This window comes from Pelodiscus sinensis, chromosome 1 (assembly GCF_049634645.1).
Source record: "Pelodiscus sinensis isolate JC-2024 chromosome 1, ASM4963464v1, whole genome shotgun sequence".
NCBI lineage: Eukaryota > Metazoa > Chordata > Testudines > Trionychidae > Pelodiscus > Pelodiscus sinensis.
Window position 1 is genome coordinate 324,151,861 of NC_134711.1, and position 23,096 is coordinate 324,174,956.

Sequence of the window (23,096 nt, forward strand, 5' to 3'; positions counted from 1 at the left end):
GCTGGATGGTGCCATTGTGTGTATGGACTGCTGCCATTATGTGTATGGACTGCTGCCCCCTGCTGGATGATGCCATTATGTGTATGGACTGCTGCCCCCTACTGGATGGTGCCATTATGTGTATGGACTGCTGCCCCCTACTGGATGGTGCCATTGTGTGTATGGACTGCTGCCCCCTACTGGATGGTGCCATTGTGTGTATGGACTGCTGCCCCATGCTGGATGGTGCTGATGTGCGTATGGACTGCTGTCCCCTGCTGGATGGTGCCGTTGTGTGTATGGACTGCTGCCCCATGCTGGATGGTGCCATTGTGTGTATGGACTGCTGCCCCATGCTGGATGGTGCTGATGTGCGTATGGACTGCTGTCCCCTACTGGATGGTGCCGTTGTGTGTATGGACTGCTGTCCCCTGCTGGATGGTGCCATTGTGTGTATGGACTACTGCCCCCTGCTGGATGATGCCATTATGTGTATGGACTGCTGCCCCCTACTGGATGGTGCCATTGTGTGTATGGACTGCTGCCCCCTACTGGATGGTGCCATTGTGTGTATGGACTGCTGCCCCATGCTGGATGGTGCTGATGTGCGTATGGACTGCTGTCCCCTGCTGGATGATGCCATTATGTGTATGGACTGCTGCCCCCTACTGGATGGTGCCATTGTGTGTATGGACTGCTGCCCCCTACTGGATGGTGCCATTGTGTGTATGGACTGCTGCCCCATGCTGGATGGTGCTGATGTGCGTATGGACTGCTGTCCCCTGCTGGATGGTGCCGTTGTGTGTATGGACTGCTGCCCCATGCTGGATGGTGCCATTGTGTGTATGGACTGCTGCCCCATGCTGGATGGTGCTGATGTGCGTATGGACTGCTGTCCCCTACTGGATGGTGCCGTTGTGTGTATGGACTGCTGTCCCCTGCTGGATGGTGCCATTGTGTGTATGGACTACTGCCCCCTACTGGATGGTGCCATTGTGTGTATGGACTACTGCCCCCTACTGGATGGTGCCATTATGTGTATGGACTGCTGCCCCCTACTGGATGGTGCCATTGTGTGTATGGACTGCTGCCCCCTACTGGATGGTGCCATTATGTGTATGGACTACTGCCCCCTACTGGATGGTGCCATTGTGTGTATAGACTGCTGCCCCCTACTGGATGGTGCCATTGTGTGTATGGACTACTGCCCCCTACTGGATGGTGCCATTATGTGTATGGACTACTGCCCCCTACTGGATGGTGCCATTATGTGTATGGACTGCTGCCCCCTACTGGATGGTGCCATTGTGTGTATAGACTGCTGCCCCCTACTGGATGGTGCCGTTGTGTGTATGGACTCCTGCTTTCTATTGCTGTGACTAGGACAGGTCGTTCTTTAGTGGCTGGTGTCCTGAGCAGAGGCCTAGCCCCACCACCCGCACTAAGAGCGGGTGATTCACGTCTGGCTCTCGCTGGCAGGTCTGTGTTTTACTGCCTGCGCAGGATGCCACAGGTGCCCAGGGGCCTGCACCCCTGGCACGGGACCAGTGAGCTATTGTGAGCCTACCCCAGCGCCAAGGGCCTCCTGCGGACAGCAAGCAGACAATGGTGTTGCCAGGGCATCCCCCAGCTTCTCTGCACCCTGTGGGCGGAGCGAGGCCCCTGCTGCCTGTCCTGCCCCTGCCAGCTCAGTGTCACCTCCCAGGGCCCTGGCGATTCAGATCCACGTGGCCCATTTAGCCAGGCATGGCAGCTTGGGCTCTGGACTCGTCCCTCCCAGCCTGATTAGCATTGTCAGAGCAGCAGGCTGGGGCGGGCTCGGGGGCTGAACGACAGGCGATGTAATTAGTGGTGTGTCGGGCCCCCTGAGGGGGGAGGGGCGGCAGGGCTACACAGCGTGGTACTGACTCATCTCCTATGGGTGCCAAGCCAGGTCAGAGCTGGATGGATCGGGATGTGGACGGGGAGGATGACACCAGCGGAGGAAAAAGCCAAGTCGCCTGGCTGACAGGCCGAGGGCACAGCCCAGAGACCTGGCCGAGGGACAGGTCAGAGAGGGTGGATCAGAGAGGGGCTGGATCTACCCTAAAGGCATGCAGGGCAAGTTGCCTCTTCCTCTGTGCCTCAGTTTCCTCAGCTGTAAACTGGGCTGAGGTTTCCCTACCTCACAGGGGGGCTGGGAACTTTAAGCTATTTGTGTCTGCAAGGTGCTTACAGCCAAGGGCAGTGTACAGATAACTGGGGTACCCAACGTGGGTAATCCCACAGGTCCAGCCTTGGTAGCTCCCGTCAGGATGGGGATCCCCTGAAACATGGGACTGCCCCTGCCTTTCCTGGCCAATCAGCCTTGAGTTTACACCGAGACGCGTGAAACGTTCTTCCGACGACCCAGTGACTCGCTCTTCTCCCTGGCCTCTGGGTGGGGATGGGGGGGCACACTACAGGCCCTGCCCCATGACAATGCCAGAGACAGCCCGACAACCCTTTCCACCTGGGAGGGGGGGGGTTCACAGAGGGGATCCTGTGTTCAGACAGCCCTCCTCAGTGTAGCAGGCTGGCAGTGCCGGTCACATCCCCCTCTCGGAGTGGGCCCCCGTGGCGGGTAACAACCAGCTACTGCTACCAGCCGGCGGAGTTACTCCCTTCATTGAAGTTGGCGAGGCCTGCTCTGTGGGTCCAGCCTGTGCTGGCAGGGGGCGGAGGGCAGGGGCCCAGCCTGCTGCGGGCTGTTCAACCTCCTTTCCAATGTCTGTCTTGCCCCATCCCGTCTCTCAGTGCTGGGGTGATCCAGGACTGCCGCGCGATGCTCTGTGAAGCGTGGATGCTCATCCCAGCCCCGCCCCAACCTGCGCCTGGCACAGCCCGTTCCACCCTGCAGCTGAGCGGCCCCCTTACCTGGCACTCGCACTTCAGTTTCTGCTCCTTCTGGAAGGCCAGCGTGCTGGTCAGGACGGTGGAGGTGTAGCAGAAGCAGTGCTGGATCCTGTGCTCGTCGGCCTCCGTGTAGCTGAGAAGCGAGAGGAACGGCGCGGTCAGCTCCACCTTGCTGACATGCAGCCACCTCTGGGGTGGGACGTGGCTGCTGTGTCCCAGGGGGCCTATGCAACGTGCTGCTCCAAGGCCAGGCCATCCCTGTGCAGCCTCTGCTCTGGGTGAAGGCGCCGGCCGGTCCCTTATATGTGATGTGATCCGGGCACCAATCGCCAGAGACACTGGCATGTGTGCCTGCTCTCCCTGCGGCCATGCCTCAGTTTCCCCATGTGTTGACCAGGAGTGAGGCTACTGACCCACCTTGCAGCAGGGTGGGGGGGAAGATTACTATGCGGCAGAATGCAGGGCCGGGACCAAAGCCCCCCAGCCCTTCCCTCGCTGTTGCAGGCTGGTTCTGCCCAGCCCAGGTACCTCGAGGATGTCCCATATGTTCTGCCAGGCCCCAGGTCAGCTGGGATTTGCCCTCATCTGCCCTGCCCCCTTCCCACAATCCCGGCCTCCACACGCCGTCTCCAGCAGTGATGCCGAATGCATCCAGGGAACGTCAGTGGGATACTGGGGGGCTCAGGAAAGGAGAGTTCAGGGCAGCTGAATAGGAGGCTGGCAAAGGTCGGGCGAGCTGGGCACAGGGCCAGCCAGCCCAGCGGCGAGGGTGGGACTTTGCTCTGTTCGTATTCAGCTCCGAATCCGAGTCTCACGATGTGAATTACCCAGCGAGGGGCATCTGCACCTGTGGGTTAGGGAGGTGCTTCCCTGCGCCTTTAATGGGAGCGGGCACCTGGCTCGGCCCTTGCAGGGACGCTGCAGGCTTAGATCATCAGCAGAGCCCTTCCCCCTTCCTACACCCACCTGGGGCCACGCAGTGTTCCCTGGAAGCTGAGCATTTGGGCGGCCGCGCAGGAGAGATTCAAATGCCGCCCAGCAGATTAGCAGAGCTCCCAGAATGCCCACAGCCGGCAGCGTGTGTTTCTGTGGGTGGTGCACACCTGCCCCTGCTTTGGTGCATGGAACAAACATTATTCTGCACATGGATATTAAAAACGAGAGGGACTGTTAGTGCCAAGCACCAGGCAGTAAAGGTCCTGGGCATGATTCCTGCCCCTGGGGTGGTTACTGGCACAGGCAGCTCAACACAACACTATTCCAAATGGAGCAAAGGCAAAGCCACAGGCCCCAGCCCAGCCGGGAGGAGCAGAGGCACCGTCAGTGCAGGGCTAGTGCCCAGGGAGCTGCGTGCCCGAGCTACCGACTCACCTCTCTCCTCCCAGCTTGTTGAACGCGCAGGCTAAGGCCACCACCTGGGAGGTGGCCCGGCTAATGACCGGCACGCACAGCATGGAGGTCACCTCGAATCCCAGCATGTTGTGAAGCTGCTTGTGTTCCTCCTGGGGAGAGACAATCAGACGGGGTGAGGGTCAGGATGTGGGGCACAGGAGGGGCATATGGGGGTGAAGGTTGGGACCTGGGCCACAGGAGGGGGTGAGAGTCAGGCTGTGGAGCAGGGGAGGGTCTCACAGGGTGCTGGTTGGGATGTGGGGTGTAGGAGGGTCTCACAGGGTGCTGGTCGGGATGTGGGGCGCGGGAGGGTCTCACAGCGTGCTGGTTGGGATGTGGGGTGTGGGAGGGTCTCACAGGGTGATGGTTGGGATGTGGGGTGTGGGAGGGTCTCACAGGGAGCTCGTCGGGACGTGGGGTGCGGGAGGGGCTCACAGGGTGCTGGTCGGGATGTGGGGCAGGGGAGGATCTCAGAGGGTGATGGTTGGGATGTGGGGCAGGGGAGGGTCTCACAGGTTGCTGGTCGGGATGTGGGGCAGGGGAGGGTCTCACAGGTTGCTGGTCGGGATGTGGGGCAGGGGAGGGTCTCAGAGGGTGATGGTTGGGATGTGGGGCAGGGGAGGGTCTCACAGGTTGCTGGTCGTGACATGGGGCGTGGGAGGGTCTCACAGGGTGATGGTTGGGCTGTGGGGCAGGGGAGGGTCTCACAGGGCGCTGGTCGTGACGTGGGGTGTGGGAGGGTCTCACAGGGTGATGGTTGGGATGTGGGGCAGGGGAGGGTCTCACAGGGTGATGGTTGGGCTGTGGGGCAGGGGAGGGTCTCAGAGGGTGATGGTCGTGACGTGGGGTGTGGGAGGGTCTCACAGGGTGATGGTGGGACATGGGGAGCGGGAGGGCACTGGATTTATGGAGCGATCCCATGGCCAGATGAGACCACTTCTCTAAGGGTACGTCTACACTACAGCGCTAGTTCGAACTAACTTAGTTCGAATTAGTTAATTCGAACTAAGCTAGTTCGAACTAACGCATCTAGAACTAAAAACTAGTTCGAACTAGCGTTTTGCTAGTTCGAACTAGTAAGTCCACATTGAGTGGACTCTGAACAGGGCTTAAGGATGGCCGGAAGCAGTGCCGGCAGGGCATAAAAGGAGGACTTAGAGCATGGAGATACTGTCTCAGGCTAGCCGAGGGCTGCGCTTAAAGGGTCCCGACCCCCACCCCGGAAACACAGTTCTAAGGGGTGCCCCGCTTGCAAAGAAGTTCTGGCTTGGAGTGCCCTGAGTGCCCACACTGGGCACATCACACCACTCGGCCATCAGCCCGGCTGCACTTGCCGCAGGCTGCCATCTGGGGAGAGGGAGTAATTGGGGGGCTGCAGGAGAGCTTCCACCCCCAGAAGCCCGCAGAGCCAGCCCAGTCCTCCCCATCGGGGGCTCGTACCCCATTCCTCCCTCACCTCCTTCCACTTGCCCTTCCCTAGCCCCCCTTCTTATTGATGTACAAAATAAAGATAACGTTTCTTCCAACATTGACTCTGTCTTTATTGAAAAAAACTGGGGGAGACTGGGAAAAGGAGGTGGGAGAGGGGAAGAGAAAGGCTGGGAGAGGGGAGGGCAACTAACATGATCAGGGGTTGGGAACAGGTCCCAGATGAAGAGAGGCTACAGAGACTGGGACTGTTCAGCTTAGAAAAGAGGAGACGGAGGGGGGACAGGATAGAGGTCTCTAAAAGCAGGGGTTGGGTGGAGAGGGTGCATTCAGAAAAGTTCTTCCTGAGTTCCCATAAAGAAGGACTAGAGGACACCAAAGGAAAGGAATGGGTAGCAGGCTTGAAACTAGTAAGAGAAAGTTGTTGTTCTTGACAAAGCAAATAGTTAACCTGTGGAACTCCTTGCTGCAGGAGGCTGTGAAGGCTAGAACTAGAACAGAGTTTAAAGGGAAGTGAGATCAAGTGATGGAGGTTGGGTCCATGGAGTCCTATTAGCCAGAGGGTAGGAGTGGTGTCCCTGCCCAAAGTTTGTGGAAGGCTGGAGAGGGATGGCACGAGACAAATGGCTTGGTCATTGTCTTCGGTCCATCCCCTCCAGGGTCCCTAGGGTTGGCCACTGTTGGCAGACAGGCTACTGGGCTAGATGGACCTTTGGTCTGACCCAGTACGGCCATTGTAAGCTCAGGGCTCAGTGTCGGGGGTCTCAGTGGACCCCCTTGATTTTCATGCACACCTGGTCCTGGGTGGCCAGGCTGGCAGCTCTCCTGCCCTAGACGGCCACTTTCCTGTGCCTAGTGCGGAGATCGTGGACGAGGTCCACGATGTCCGCACTAGCCCAGGAAGGTGCCCGCCTCTTGCGGTCCAGGGCAAGCTCCCGGGAGCCGCCAGCCTGGTCCCGGCAAGAGGGGGTGGGCTGGGGGACATCGGGTGGGTGGCTCTGTGCCGTGCCAGGTGCAGGGTCTGCTAGCTGGGTGCTGGCAGGCTTGCACCTGGCACGGGCACCGTAGCCAGCCCGTGCCCCTTTAAGGGGTCCGGGGCCGGGAGGGGGGCATAGAGTTTCCCTGGTGTTGGCCAGAGTGGCCACCAGGGAAACCTGGGGAGGGCTAGCCTCCCACTAGTTCGAACTAAAGGGCTACACAGCCCTTAGTTCGAACTAGCTAGTTCGAACTAGGCGTTAGTCCTCGTAAAATGAGGTTTACCTAGTTCGAACTAAGCGCTCCGCTAGTTCGATTCAAATTCGAACTAGCGGAGCGCTAGTGTAGCGCATAGGAAAGTTAGTTCGAACTAACGTCCGTTAGTTCGAACTAACTTTCTAGTGTAGACATACCCGGCTTTATCAACCTCCGTCTTGAATTGTGTGGGGCGGACCTGGCCCAGGATTCCAGCAGCGGTCGCCCCAGTGCCCCACTCTGAGTTCAAATAACCCCTCTGCTCCTCAGTAGAAGGAGCTGATATTTCGAACAGGTCCTGTCCCATCACAACCTGCCCCTCCTTGGGGAGGGCCTTAGCGCGGGGCGGTGGGAGCTGCGCTACACTAGCTGTAAGAAATGTAAGTGTGGGGTGGGGTGCGGGAGCCTCAGGGCAAAGGGTTGGGGTGTGGGGGATGCAGGAGTTAGGGCAGGGGGCTTGGGGTGCAGGAGCCAGGGTTGGGGAGTATGAGGATGGGCTTAGGGCAGAGGGTTGGGAGTGTGGGGGGACTCAGAGCCAGGGGGATTGGGGATGCAGGATTCAGGGAAGGGAGCTTGGTGCAGGTGCCTGGGGAGTGTAGGGGCAAGTGCGGGGGTCAAGGCCTCCATTTTGGGGGCCAGGGAGGCTGCAGCCGCCCATACCTGGTCCTTGTTGCATTTCCTGCTTCCTCTGACTAGGGAGGGAGGAGAAAGTGCCACCCTGCTGCATTCACTCGCTCCGGGCTGCCCAGGGGAGGGCAGAGGAGGGATGTGGCGGGCTGGGCTTGTTTCCATCACTCCCTAGTCACTGAAATCAGGAAGCAGGAAAAGCAAGAGGGACCCAGTTTGTGCGGCTGCAGCCCCCCGCCCTCCGAAATGGCAGTGGGGGAGGCTCAGGGAGCTCCAGAAGGGGAGGCATGTCCCCCTCTAACCTGCCCGGCTGCCCGCCCCTTACACTGCAGCTGAGCACAAGCTGAGGAAAGGTGCAGGAGTTAGGTGCTATGAACCACAGCCATGGCAACACACTAGCTACACGTGTGACTGTGTCTCCCCCCGTCCGGCGGGAATCACCTGCCCAGTTAGCAACAGGGAAAGGATCCAGGATGTTATGACCCCTGATTACAAGCCCAGTTTGAGAACCGATGCCCTAACTGGAAGGCAGCGTGGCCTGGAGGACACAGCACTGCACTGGGGACACTGACTGGCCGGGTGACCCTCGGCAAGTCACCTCCCTGCCCCGTGCCTCAGTTTCCCCATCTCTAGAACAGCGGTGATGCTACTAAAGCCTTTTGCGTTCTGTGGAGGACGGTGCTCTAGGCAAGAGCTAGGCATTAACATTATTCATTCAACCCACATAGATGGCTGAGCTGCCACCCGATGATAACAGCCAGGCGGCGGCAGCTGCCTCTGATCCCCATCTCTAGCCTCGCTCGGAGTGTCTGGGTCATGGGGACGAGAGGAACAGTCTGTTCCCGGTGCTGCTGCCATGGGGAGGTCCTGCAACGTAGATCTGTCACAAATGGCTTCTCAAGGAGAAAGAGGAGCAATGAGAAAGGCGTCTGGGGAGCAAACTTTCCACAGCCTGTTACTCCATCACCTTCTGTAGGATTTACTGCTGGGAGTCAATCCAAACAGCTGTTTTACCCTCTGCAACTGCTGGACCACATGGCCTTTCTGTTTAGAATTGCTTAGCTCCAGCACTGCGGGGGCTGCCGAGGGCAGAAACCAAATGCTTATCTTGGCCGTGCCAGAGCCCGCGAGGCGCAGCACGTGACTGGCCCTGCCCAAGAGGGGACGGGCATTGCTGATTCTAGTCTTTAAAACACCCAAAGACGCCAAGCCCTTCCGTACTGAACAGAGAGCAGGAGGACCAGGCAGGTGCGACGTGATTTGACTGGAAGAGGAACCTACAAATCAGCCGTGTTTGCATGTGTGAAGCTAATCGCATACACTACAGGGGTCAAGGAGGAGCGTGTCATTTGCTGGGTGTGATTATGCCACCGGAATGCATGTTTCCCAGGTGGATATGGAGTGATGAGGACTGGCTCTGTGCTTGGATTTCAGACGTTTGCTTTTGGGAAGCACTAAGAGGAGGGCGCTCCGGCCAACGTATGGAGAAGCGTCTATTCCAGTCGGCAGAAGTACTTGACTGACACTGGACCTGGGGAAGTGCCAGTCCACATCTGATGGGCTTTCCTGGGAGGCTACGTCTAGAGTGGCAAGGTTTAGTGTAAATACTCTAAATGCAAGGGTTTTTGTGTTAGAGTATTTGAGTAAGAGAGCGTCTATACTGGCATGTGCCTTTGCGCAAAAGCATTCGGGCCAGTGTAGACGCTCTCTTGCGTAAGAAAGCTCCGATGGCCATTTTAGCCATTGGGCTTTCTTGTGCAAGAAATTGATGTTACCTGTCTACACTGGCCTCTTGCGCAAGAACACTTGCGCAAGTGGACTTATCCCTGAGCAGGAGCGTCAGAGTATTTGCGCAAGTATTTCATACAGTAGAACGTCAGTGTTCTTGTGCAAATACTCGCAGCCAGTGTAGACAGATGGCAAGATTTGCCAATGTAGACACAGCCGGAGCGTTTAGACAACCCTGGGGGCATTGGCTTGGACCTGTTGTGGTAGGGTCAGGCCAGGGAGCTGCTGCAGAGAGGGAAAAAGGCAGCCCAAAAGGGTAAAAAAAAACTAAGTAGAAGCAGAGAACTGCAGGCCAATTAGACGCAGCTGGGAGGGAGCGGGCTTAGGCAGACTGGGGCCAGCTGACTTCTCTGCTGGCTGGCTGAGGGCCTTTAAAAGCCTCAGCAGTTGGAAGCTGGGGAGAAGGGTGAGAGGATGGAAGGGAGGTGGTGGGGAGACAGAGAGGAAGACGTTTGAGAGAACGTTCTGTAACAGCGTTAGGCGGAGGTAGCTAGCGAGGGAGGGAGTCTGAGGAGACATAGCTCCCTACCACAGAGACCTGCTGCAAAACCCAAACTCTGGGGTTAGGTGTGAGAGGCCTGCCCAGTGGTGGCTGGGTAGGAGGGGCCCTTGCCACACTGTAAAGAGAGGAGTTGTTCATGGACATATGACTTGCCCAGGGGACTCCAAACTCCATCTTGTTGCTGTGTTCCATAGCAAGAACAAGGGGCTTCCCTCTACATGGCAGAAGATATAAAAGGCCCTGGAAACCCTCCCATTTGCTTCTCCCCTCTGGAGGAACTTTGCTACACGCTGACGCGCTAAACAAAGGACTGGAGGGGGAGTCCACCAATGGCTAATAGCCAGCGTGTCCCTGGCCTCTGTTTACCAGAAGCTGGGAATGGGCGACGAGGGGGGAGGGGGAATCACTTGTTGATTCCCTGTATCTGTTCCTTCCCTGGCCATTCTCACGACTGAACGACCCATCCCAGCCATGGAGGTACCCCAAAGACTTGGCTTGAGCCAGCAGTTGGTTCCATCACTGCGACATCCTGCACCGAGACCTCAGCAATCGTTGTCTGGGTTTGATCCCTTTAACAGTGTTAACTCTTCCCTTTCTTTTTCTAAATAACCCCTGAGACCAGTGTGTCTCCAATGGGTCTGCGAAGCCACTTTGAGAAACTTGCTAACTGGCCGCTCCGGTGTGTTTACTTACTGGCGCTGTGGCTACGGAGCCTCGCGACTCCCATTGGCTCCGGTTTGCCGTTTGCAGCCAAGGGGAGCCGCGGGAAGCAGCAGCCCATCCCATCCCATGGCTCCCCTTGGCTTCAAGCAGCGAACCGGAGTGAATGGGAGCCACAAGGCTCCATGGCCAGGGAGCTGGTAAATGAAACACACCGGAGCGGCCAGTTACCAGGTTTCTCTTAGATCATGGGTTCCCAAATTGGGGGGTGTGCCCCCCTGGGAGGCATGAAGAAATTCCAGGGGGGACATGAGATACTCAGGCTTCCCCATCAATTGCCCCCCAAGTTTTTGCTCAACAAGTTTTGGGGGGTGGTGGTGATGCCAAAAAGTTTGGGAACCACTATTAGATTCTAAAGGACTGTCGATGGCGTGATTTCGGGGTAAGACTGTAAGCTATACATTGACTTGGGAATGTGGCTAAGGAGACACTATCGAGGAGCATCAATCCAGGGCCAACTGCTTAAAGACTGGGCTACTGAAAGTTCAACACTGGGGGCGCTCCACTATAAGGCACCAAACCTGCCGCAAAGAGCACCATGCTGGCTATCCAGCAGCCAGACAAGCAATTCCCTGAGACACTACGGCTACGTCTACACTGGCATGATTTTCCGAAAATGCTTTTAACGGAAAAGTTTTCCGTTAAAAGCATTTTTGGAAAACCGCGTCTAGATTGGCCACGGACGCTTTTCCGCAAAAAAGTCCCGATCGCCATTTTCGTGATCAGGGCTTTTTTGCGGAAAATAGTACTGTGCTGTTTACACTGGCCCTCTTGCGCAAATGATTTGCGCAAGAGGGCTTTTGCCCGAACGGGAGCAGCACAGTATTTCCGCAAGAACACTGATGATCTTCCTTGAGATCGTCAGTGTGCTTGCGGAAATTCAAATGGCCAGTGTAGACAGCTGGCAAGTTTTTCCGCAAAATCAGATGATTTTGCGGAAAAACTTGCCAGTCTAGACACAGCCTCCAGTTCTCTTGGGCCACCACCAGCACCACTCCTTAGGAGGAGAAGTTGTGAAAAACAATCTCATCAAATAAGTTCTTCTGATCCCAAAAGACCAGCCACATTTCCAGGTCAATTTGTAATGTAGACCTTACCCAGAAATCACGCTGATGGCCAGACCTTTAGATAGGGCTGTCAGGTGTCTGGTATTGGACTGGTTAGGCCGGTATTTGCGGTCTCTGTCTGGTAAAAAAACAAAACAAAACAAAACAAAAAAACCCAGAAAATACTGGGCATGTACTTGGCCAGAAGGCTGCTTGGGACATTCTTCCAGAGTGTGGAAGAATTTAAAGGATTTTTTTTTCTTTTTGCTCAACAACTTTGGTCCCTGTTTTTTGCTCAACCAATTTTTCCCCGCCGTGTTTGGTATTTTTGGTGAAACTATCTGGCAACCCTACCTTTAAAATCTAACATCTAAAAATATATTCATAAAAAGAAAGAAATAAAAGAAATCGAACTGTTGAAGCTCTCAAAATATATACACCAGCTGCCAAGTTCTTGATGCAGGCTTGTAGCAGGGATGAAATAAACTGCTGGTGTAAAGAGTCTGGAGTATCTTTGTTGTTAGCATGGGCCATCGGTCCTTTGGTCCAAGTTTCAGTACATAGCAAAGATCCTCCCCAGAGAAGAAGCAGGATTTCTAGACCCTCGGCCACGTGGAGAGAATCCCATTGTTCTCATTGGCCTATTCCAAGATGGAGTTTGGTGTCGCATGAGCGAGTCTCCTGACCATGCATGACTTGGTTCTTTGCTCGTGGATGCCAGATTGAAGATTGGCAGGAAGGTCCATTCAGCGTAGTTGGTACCTCCCATGCTTCCTTGTCTATTGAATATTTTTTGGTGGGCCCATCCACCTGGCTGACCTTTCCCAGACATGCTGGCTGGCTCTTGTGTGGCTGTTACTCCAGGAGCCACCCTTTGAAATACAAGTACTAAGCCAGTACTCAGGTGTATAACTCTCTTGGGTCGCACAGAAATGCATGTGGTTTGCTTGCACCCAGATTATCAAGGGGCCCAGGGCATTCTGCCTTAGTGATCTGTCCTGTTCGAAATTTCCCCTTCCCCCTCCAAGTCATCGGCAAATCCTATCAATGATTATTTTTTTATTTTTCTCTAGGTCACCGAGAAAAATACTGAACCACGCTCCAGTCCCTGTGGGACCCCACTAGAAACATACCTGCTCAGGGAAGCCTCCCTGATTACAGCATGGTCTGGAAGATGGGGCGCTGAACTGAGAGTCAGGGTGCCTGGGATCTGTGCCCAGATCGGTCACTGAGTCTCTGTATCATCTTGGGCAAATCATCTCCCCTCCCCATGCCTCAGTTTGCCCAACTAGGATAACTGTGTTGATTCTGGAACAATACCACGCTCCTCTAGTGGTGCACTGTTATTGCTTTGAGGTGCACCACAGCTGCTCAGGACAACTCGGAGACACCGCTTAGATCTCCCTGCTCCAAAAGCAGGACCCTTTCACCTTTAGCTGTTAGCTGTATGGGGCAGTTCCGATTCCACCCAATAGAAGACAGTGGCATCCCCTCATCAGCTGGTCCTTTGACTCACTTAGTGCAGGGCAGGGATACTAAAAAACGTGTGTGTCCTGCTGGAAGGTACCGCTAGACTGAGCCCCTGTGACGCAGCTGCCTGGCATGCTCTGCAGACCTGGCCCTGGACACACACACTTTCTGGGTGATCGTCTGACACTCCTACCCAGTGGGGCTGTTGGGAGAACTGCTCCGATGGTGTCACTATAACAACATGTGAGGGTCGGTGACAATCTCTCTGCAGCTGTGGTTCTGCTGAGCCCTCCGACAGAAGAGAGGAACACACGGGCCCCTCCATCCAGCTATCTCTGAGCTATTCCGGCAGTGACGGAGCTAATCCAGGGCCTCCGACTGTTCCTTCCACCCCGGCAGCAGCATGTCCTTGGACAGCCCGGCAGCCAGGGCCAGGCACCAAGCCATGTGCCGCAAAGTGACCATTATGTGGCTCAGGCCTGCATGGGAAAATTCTGCCACTTCTCTACCACTGGCCTGGCTGCTATCCTGCTCCTTACGCTGTGCCCCTCACCCTAGTGTCGGAGCACCCGCACATGATCAGCTATTGAGTGAGGACAAGGCAGGCTCTGGAGACTGGCCGGCGGCTGAGAGAGAGGTTCCTACATGTTCAGCCCTCTCCTATCCCCCCCCCAGGGCTCAGACTCCGCAGTGACAATGCCGGGATCTGTTGGTCACTTGCATTGATACTGGGCCCAGCATGGCAGCATCCAAGAGCGGCTGCCCTAGAGCAGGGCTGGGCAATAAGTTTTGACGGAGGGCCACTCCAAGTTTTTGGTACGTGGTCAAGGGCTGCACTTTTCTATGGAGCAGGTGCAGGGTTTGGGGTGGAGGTTGGGTGCAGAAGGGAGCTTGGGGTAAGGGACTGGGGTGCAGGGTCCGGGAGCGGGTGTGGATGCAGGAGAGGATTCTGGCCTGGGGGAGGGACGTAGGAGCAGGTGAAGGGTCTGGGAGGGAGATGGGGCACAGGAGAGGGTGGGGTGCCAGAGGCAGGCTCAGATCATGAGGCTCTTATCTAAGCAGCTCCCGGCCAGCAGCCCAGCAGGACCCTCAGGCAGACTTCCCTGCCTGCCAGCAATCCCAGACCGCTCAGAGCAGTGGGCTGTTCCATGTGGCTCCCTGCACTGCGAGGGCAAGGCGGGAGGCTTTGCGCGCTGCCCCACCCCCGGCTCCCATTGGCCACTTTCCATCCTATAGAAGCGGAGAGATTGTGCTGGGGGCAGGAACAGTGTGCAAACTCTCCCACCCATGCACCGTGCAGAGAGTCACATGGAGCAGCCAGCTGCTTTGAGTGGCATGGAGTTGCTCCGAGCCCACAGGGGCGGGAGGGGCCAGATTCAAAGGCTTGGGATCCACGGGCCATAATTGCCCACCCCTGCCTTAACAACGGAGTATATCCTCCCGCGTGTCCGCTCGAGGCTCCTATTGGGGCCTTTGCGCTTGGGCCCCAAGCCTGGGGCAACCCCAGGTACGTACCATGCTGATGTCCTGTAGGGTGATGGATTTCTTCTCCTCCACCACCTTCCCCAGACGCCCAAACGTCAGCTGCAGGCAAAGAGACGCGCATCAGGAGCCTCCTTTTTGGCTAGCCCAAGATTGATTGCCCCCCTCCCCTTGGGGAACAAGAAGGGATATTCCCAGGACAGGATGGTTCTGCCTGTTGGCTGGATGTCTAGGGTGGTGGCAAGGCCAAAAGGACAATTTATGAGGCAGCTCCATTGACACTGGGGCTGAACATCTGGACTGTAACATCTGGCAATGTGTGTTCCCCAGCAGCTGGATGGTAGCTGCCGGCTGTTCGCCAGATATGTTCTGACTGGCTTTAAAATGGGTCTGCCTGAAGGAAACCTTGGAGAAAGAGGAGGGGTCGTCCCAGACTCACAAGGCGAGGACGGAGGCAGGCCCAGGTTCACCTCAGCCTGAGTTTTGGCTTCCCTGCGTGTGGCCCAGGAGGGGAGCAGGATGCCCTCGCTGGAGAAGCCAATGGCTCCGCTGGGGTCAAATTGAGGGGCCAAGGCTAAAATGCTTGTAGACTCCCAGCTTAGGATGGGGCTGAGCCGAATGCACAACCTTAGCTTTGGAGCTACGTCCACACTGGGTGGTGTCTGGGTCCTCATCGCCCTCCCCTCCCCATTGTAAATGTGCCACCCTATGCTGGGAATTCCTGCCTGACCCCAGCTGGGGCGCTGGCCATGCCTAGAAGCATGAGGACTGTCACGGTGTGCACTAGCTCCCTCTCCGGAGCAGGGCTGAGTCAAACCCCAGAGGGCCTGGATTTCCAGAGCCGAGCTTTGCTGCTGGACAGAGCCCGTGTAAGGACTTACAGGGAAGCTGATCTCCTCATCCAGTACTTTATCTCCCACGACCTGAGGAAACAAGAAACACAGCGGTGAGGGCCAGGGAGCAGAGGAACCGGCGTGCTGGAAAACCAGCCCACGGAAGAGGAGCACGGGGGAGAGCCAGTGAGGGAGGGAAGGCACAAGGGAAAGGCAGCAAGGTGCAGGGCAGGACAGAGCTTGGCTGCTGATTAACGTGTCCCCGAGCTGGGACTCTGACTTGGACCTTTCCTGTAGCTCGGGGCCCGTGGGGCGGAGGGAGCTGGATTCCTGGCAATTCCTGGCAGTTTTCCATCCGGAAAGGCCTGGTCTTCAAAACCGGGAACGTGTCAGTTTCAACACCAGGGTCGACAGATCCTGGCAAACTCCAGTTGGGAACCTCTTCCACCTTCTGCCGCCTTTTGGGATCCCAGCTTCTCCCCAGCTCACCTGGCAGGCAGAGCCGGGGCTACAGACTCTGTCGCTTCCTGGCACGCTGGGCTACCCATCTCCCTGGCTCCCTGGGCAGTTGTCTCTGTGAAATCGGGCAGCCAGCTCCCAGCGCCCGGGGAGCCAGCCAAACATTTCTGTCTTCCCCCCAAACACATTTCTTTCCTTCCTTCCCTCCCTCCCTCCTTAGGAGACTTTTTTTTCTTTGATTTCAAAATTTGTCACGGGTGGGAAGGGCTGGTTTTTGGCTGGCTCTGTTCCCCTGAGTCAGGCGCATCTCAGGTGCCCTGGGAACCGGGCCAAGTCACCGGCCAGGGGACCCGGCCTGGGTCCCCTCCCACTCAAACCAGCGTGGCTCCACGGTGCCTCTGCCAGGGTCACCAGCATGCCCCCCCTCCACTTCCCCTGTACCACACAGGTGTGAGGGGCAGTCAGGCCCCTTCCCCGGAGAGACCCTGCAGACCCAGTGCTGTGGGTGCTGAGCACTGACCCCAGGGACACCAGGGGAGCACCTTACTGGATCCGGCCCCCACGTGACAGGGAGGCTGGGAGTGCAGGGGAAGGAAAGCTGCAGTCAGCAGAGCAGCATGGACAGGGGCAGGCGGATGAATGGATGCAGGGCAGCCGGGTTTCCTTGCACCACGGCTGTTCCTAGGGAGACCCCCGGACTCCCCCAGGAACTGGCCCAGCCCGCGTGGGGACGCAGCACCACCCACCTGGCAGAAGAGCTGGTGGTTGTCCTCCGAGACCAGCAGGAGGCAGCAGCAGGGGGACTGGGTCTCCTGCTTCAGCTGGGCGAGAGAGAGGGGCAGTGGTGAGTGATGCTGAGTGGCCCCATTTAGAGCAGGCAGCAAGCCCTGGGACCCACCTGCCAGCCTTCCCCGCTCAGACCTGCCCCCAGCCGGCTCCCCGCAGCTCAGCTGAGCCAAGCTGTTTGCTGGGGCCCCATAACTCAGCACAGCCTGGCACTTGCACTTACAAAGGCGGCCGGTGAGGGGGGGGGCTTCCCCACTTACTGGCTACAGGTGGGGAAACTGAGGCACGGCATGCTGTGGGCCTTGCCCACGGGCAGGCAGGGAGTCAGTGGCAGAGGGTGGACGAGAACCCAGAATCCTGGTTCCCCAGAAGGGCTGTGCCTGGCTGCGGCGAGGTGCTGGGCCCGTACAGCAAGAGAAAAAGGGGCCGAGGACACCAGAAAGTGTTTTTTTTCATTCTCTTTTCCACACTCTATGCAGGCAACAGCAGGACCGGCCCCTGCTTCTCTTCTGACTCTAGTGCCGACGGAGAGCCCGGGGCATCGCCCTCAGAGCGGGGCACAGCATGGACACCGCTCACGCAGCCCAGCTCGATCGCTCTGCACTGGGTCCCATCTCCCCTTCCCCATGGCTGGAGCCTCCCTCTCTTGCCAGGGGCCTGCCCTCCTCTCAGTGGGGGATGGGGCTCTCTGAGCAGCCAGCCTGGGCTGGAAGCAGGGAACCGGTCTCAGCGCTCGGGCCGTCTGCCAGGTCAACTCGTGGGAGGCCCTGGGCAGGGGATCATGTGGCACTTGTCTGCGTGGACAGGCCCGGGACACGTCGCAGCCCTTCTTATTAAGGGTACTACAGTAGCACTGCGGGATGGTGCCTGGTGCTGGACAGACACATAGTGGGAGACTGTCCCTGCCCCAAAGAGCCTGCAATCTAAAAACCCAGCATGGGAGGGGAAACTGAGGCACAGGACTTTCCCAAGGCACCCAGCAGGGAGCAGAACCCAGGTCTCCTATCTGGTGGTTCAGTGCTCTACCCGCTAGCCTTCACTGCCACCACGCTCACTCTGACCATTCCTACCTTACCCTTGGAAGCCAGGCTGGGGCTGTCGGCTGGCCCAGCCCTCATGGCTCTGGTTTCAATGTCCCTGCTAACCCAGCAGCGCACATGCGCCAGCAGCCTGCCAGGGAAGAGTTCGCCTGCCGGCTGCTTTTCCAGCACCGACTGCGTGCTGGGAGGATCCAGAGGCAGAGGGCAAAACACGGACGAGCAGTAGCCACTCCCTGATTTTACTGCAAGAGCCTGCCTGGCCCTCCTAGTCTGACCGCTGGTTTTACTCCCTAATCCCCCCTGCCCAGAGCCTGTTTCTCTTTCCCCTCCTGCTAGTGCTCCCAGCCTTGCTCCCTGGGCCCGGGGGCTCGCCGGCCTGGGTGTAATGATCATACCGCTTTGCCGCCCACGCATAAGAACGGCCACACTGGCTCAGACCAAAGGTCCATCCAGCCCAGTATCCTGTCTGCCAACAGTGGCCAATGCCAGATGCCCCAGAGGGAGTGAACAGAACAGGTACTGATCAAGCGACCTCTCTCCTGCCATCCATCTCCACCCTCTGGCAAACAGAAGCTAGGGCCACCATTCCTTACCCATGCTGGCTAATAGCCATTTATGGACTTAACCTCCATGAATTTATCTAGTAGAGCATTACCAAAAAAAGGTGGTTTATTCTAACAGAAAGGACAACGAAAAGAGAAATAATAAAACTTTTCATTTGCATCTAGGATTGTACATAGGCTAGGATGCAACTAAAAACTAGTAATTTTTTGTATTTAGAAGCCTCTCATATTCTGAGGTCCTCAGCTGTAGTTTATGCAGAAATCCGACACTGCTCAGAGTCTTTTTCCCATTTGGCTCCCGGATCCACGCTTAGTAACACATGCCAGCCACAATCTCACAGACACTAGCTCGTCTTCAGGGCATCCCTGGGTGCTACTGTTATGCCCATTGTATGCCGGGAGAAACTGAGGCACAGAGCAGTGACTTGGCCAGGAATGAGAACCCAGGAATCCTGATCCCTGCTCTAACCCCTAGGCTGTTCTCCCTCCCAGAGCAAGGGAGGGAACATACAAATCCCCCTTCCCAACACACCCTGCTCTAACCCTTAGCTATCACTCCCTCCCACTCACAAGTTCTCATTGTTATTATAGTCAATTTTCTTTCCCTGGGATGTCCCTCTTTCCTCCTCCTTTTTCCTCCTGACTAATCACAGCGTGGCTTAGTCAGCCAACACTGTATCTACGATATATTTCAGAGAGTTTGTCTGTTTGATCAAGAACTCCTACATGGTAAGAGCTAGGACCACCAAATTCAGTCTACAGCTTCCTCTTATCATAACTTAAAGCAAAGTCGAGGTTTGATTGTGCCAGGAAAATGGGATGTGCCGGGAATGGGATTGCTTCTCAGAAAACCAAATAGAAGAGAGACAGAATCCCCAAAGCAGGTACAGTCCTCAAAACTGACATAATTGAGTGAATTCTGAAAGAGCTAAGTGAATGTTGAATCAAGATGAGCCAGAAAAATAGGATGAATTTGGAATAGGATTACGTCTCAATATGCCTTATAGAAATGGGATGAAATGGTGAAATTTGGAGTAGTGCTGTGTTTTGGCATAGCTAAATCAATGCTTACAGTTTGAAAAATAAAAGAAAATGTTATTGGGAACCAAATTGACTAGAGCCCTTTTTTGTTAAAACATAGCGAGTGATCAGCATTTATAGGGATAGAGAAAAAAATATACTTGATGGAATTATGATTTTAAAAAATGATTAAAAAAATGGGAGAGTTTTAACAATCCCTTTTTTTAAGAAATCCCAAATACACATTAACGTCATAAAAAGAACACTGCATTTTTGAAAAATGTAATTGTGTACAAAGCATGTACATTTTCCTTCTATTTTAAAAAACAACCCTTAGTTGAGTTAAGGACCCGAGCAACGCTGAGGGTATGTCTACATGACAGAGTTTTTTCAGAAAAATGGCAGTTTTTCCGAAAAACTTGAGTTACGTCCACACTGCATTCTTTCAAAAGGAAATCGAAAGAACAGAGGGGTTTTCCCGACATTGGTAATCCTCATTCTATGAGGAAGAAGCCTTTTTCTGAAAGAGCTCTTTTGGGAAAAGGCTTGTGTGGACGGGGAAGAGGGAGTTCTTTCGAAAGAAGAGGAAAGAGGAAAAAGCACAGGTGCCCTAGTGGCCATTCAATCCACAGTAAATAACTGCTAAAATGTGAGTGTGTCCGTTCAGTGTGGACGCTATCTGTCGAAAAAGCAGATCGCTTTTTTGTTGCGCTTTTGCTGTGTAGACGCTCTCTTTCAGAAGAAGTTTTTCCGGAAGATCTCTTCCAGAAAAGCTTCTTCCGAAAGAAGCCTGCAGTCTCGACACAGCCTGGGTAAATTTGCTAGTACAGTAGACTTCCGATAATCCGGAACCTTTGGGACCTAGGTGGTGCCAGATTATCGGATATGCCGGACTATCAGGAGGTACTATAAGCTGGTTATATATATACTGTATACATTATATACGTATATAAAGTGTTCTTAACCCTTTTTATCGTACATACCATATACAGTATACTGTGACGTTATAGTTTTTTTAACCCTTTTTTACCCTTTTCACTCGGTTCAGCTGCTGCTGTTGCTGCCTTGTGACTCATTTTTTGCCGAAGCTCACTCACTAGACTCTTGCCATTTTGATGCCGGACTATCAGGAGTGCAGTACAATTGGATGCCGGACTATTGGAGTTTTACTGTAGTTTATATCCTGTTTGCAAGCCTATGACCAGAAAGAGGCAGCTAAAAGCAACACCCCAGAGCACAATGCTGGGCCAAGTCTGCCAGGTCTCCGAGAGGCTGATAGGACTATGTGCCAGGCTTGTGTTTTTCCAGCAGTAAAAGTCAACACCCGCGTCAGACGCTGCATTTTCTCTCGGTGCTGTTCTTTGCTCTCGCCCTTTGCTGCAGGTTTGTCTCTTAGGAAATGGGATCAGACTTGCCTAACAACAGCCACCAGCCCCGAGACTCACACAGGGGATTCTTCGAACCACTCGCTTCAGCGAAAGCGAAGAAGGGCCGAGGGAGGCGTTAAAACAACAGCCGCACTTCAAATGTCACATTGCAAATGTGGTAACTGGCTTCCCTTCTTTCTGTCCCTGAAGCCTGTTTTGCACCGGTTCACGCTGGCCAGTGACTACAGGGCAGCCTGCAACAGTATCGGTTCCGACTGCAAAGGAAGAAACTGGCAAGCGCAGGCCTAGGGCAGCCCCTGTGGCAAATCACAGCCTCTCACCACCTGCTCCACTCCTTGCCTGACCCCAGCCGTGCCTGCAGAGCCATCTGGCCTGCTCCTTTCGTTCAAGCCCAGAAGCCGTTTGCATGCTGACTTCTGGCAGCCGTGACTGGCATCGGCAGTGTGGAGACAACCACTCCTTGTCCTGGGTGGGCTCCCGACACCATAAGAATGCAGCTGCCTCTGGGGCGCAGCCTGGCCATTGTTAAACAGCTCCCAGCAACACCACGTAATGGCTACGAGGCACAGTAAAGGGCCCCAGATCTCCTGAGAGCATCTAGGGGAGCAGGAGGAGACACTCTGAGCTGGATAGGTTCATGAATAACCAGGGGGTTATTGGTATTTATCTTCAGCATCATTAGCACCCAGCTTGGTCCGAATGCCAGGCCGGCTCACTCCCATCCCCAGACACCATGCCAGATCCCTATACTCCCAGTGGCTCCCAATGCCATAGGGGCTCCCTGAACCCAATATGGCATCCTCCCAGCCACTGTGCCAGGTCCCTGTGCCTGACACATTGTCCTCCAATGCTAAACCAGCTCCTCATTCCCCTCCAGGGCAGCATGGCCCCCCCAAATACCAAAGCAGCTCCCTGCCATCACTGTGCCGGGCCCCTGTACACAACCCAGCAGCCCCCAGCAGCATGCCAGCTGCTCTGCTCCACAAACTGCCAGTGCTCCAGCCACCAGCACCCAGCTGCTCCCAGCCTGGCCCCAACTGACAGCTTGTGAGAGCTCTCTCGAGCTCCCTGCACCGAAGTCAGACAGCTGCAGGCTGCTGGCAGCTTTCTAACACCACCCGCAGTTGCCTGGACAACAGGCCCCTTCAGCAAAGAAAAACTTCAGAATGTGCCCACACATGAACTAAATCCTTCTAGGGGAAGAGACAGGTGTGAGCTGTGCTTGTTCACTCTGAAGCCTAGTGATGCCACTTCAGACATTGTCCGGGAGGTTTCTTTGCAAACAAAAGAGTGAGAACAGGGATCCGGGGGGCGGTAAATTAAACAAAGCTGCTGAGACTGGCCCGGGCACTCAATCCCAGCCCTTCGCTAGGGCAATAAGCACAGTAGAAACATGGATAAATAAAACATCCCCACTGTCTCTTCCTGCTTATTCTGCTGTGCTGCGACCCCCCCTGCTCGGTCCAGCCCCAGCAGAGCCCACCTGTGTGCAAGACGCTCTGCAGGGAACGGCTAACATCCGCACAGCGCTAGGAACAGTCAGGTGATGCTAAGTAATGGGCCACAGATGTTAATTAGCAGTTAATTGACCAGTCGAATAAGCTCATGAATTCTTATCAGTTAATCGACTGTAGTCCCTGGGGGCAGGGTCAGCAGCCAGTTTGTTCCGGCCCCACTCCTGTGGAGGCCCCGGCCATTCCATGGGGATGCCTCTGAATCAGAGGCAGCAGCGCAGGGTGTCAGGCGGGAGCAGGTCTGCGGTGCCATAACTAGCTAATTCTGCGCCTGAGGCAAGACTATAAAATTGCGCCCCCTCATGTCAGGTCCTATTAGGTAGGTGTTTATAATTGTACTTTGCGCGCTTTTAATGAGGCAAACTCATCAATAATTGCGTTGAAATGAATATGATTCGCCACCTCGTGTTCTATTGATAAGATGGACGTATTTGATCGTCTCTCCTGACCCCTGGATGCTCGAAGGTCGTTCCTAATTCATTTTACTTTATGCAAATTTATTTCGCAAGAAGCCGCAGTCACTGCCTTGTCCCCTGGGTTTGTGTCGCACATTCAAAGCACCTGGCCCAGGCGGCTCAGCAGCATGGGCTCCAGTTTTTGGAGGGGAAACCGTGACTCCAACAGGCTAAGGGCCTGGACCCTGACCCATAGAACCCAGGGATCGTAGCTCCCAGACCCCCAGCTCTAATCACATACCCCTAAGAGCTAAGTCACTCCCCTGGCAAAGGTGAGACAAGACCCAGAAGTCTTGGCTCCCAGCCTGACACCCCCACTTCACCCCCTGCACCTCTGCCTCTGTGCAGGGCAATCTGAGCCCCTTCTCCCTCAGCCCCACACCCTGTGCCCAGGAACTGCGCTAGGGCACCTTAAGGCAGCACTTGGTGTAGCTCAGCCATTGTCCAGCCTCCTGCACGGCTTGGAAGCAGCTGATGTGCTGGGCGGCCGCCAGGGCTGG

The 23,096-nt window shown here is 55.6% G+C and overlaps 1 protein-coding gene across 2 annotated transcripts in view; it reads right to left on the reverse strand.

The window, feature by feature from the left end:
- Positions 1 to 23,096, reverse strand: part of PDE2A (phosphodiesterase 2A) — a 362,760-nt gene that overhangs the window by 28,316 nt on the left and 311,348 nt on the right. For both annotated transcript variants that reach the window (XM_075919627.1, XM_075919628.1), the window contains 5 exons: positions 16,577 to 16,651; positions 15,420 to 15,461; positions 14,572 to 14,640; positions 4,225 to 4,355; positions 2,875 to 2,986 (listed from right to left, as the gene is read on the reverse strand). In XM_075919627.1, the coding sequence (XP_075775742.1) occupies positions 2,875 to 2,986; positions 4,225 to 4,355; positions 14,572 to 14,640; positions 15,420 to 15,461; positions 16,577 to 16,651 (429 nt within the window). The remainder of the gene's footprint in view (positions 1 to 2,874; positions 2,987 to 4,224; positions 4,356 to 14,571; positions 14,641 to 15,419; positions 15,462 to 16,576; positions 16,652 to 23,096) is intronic.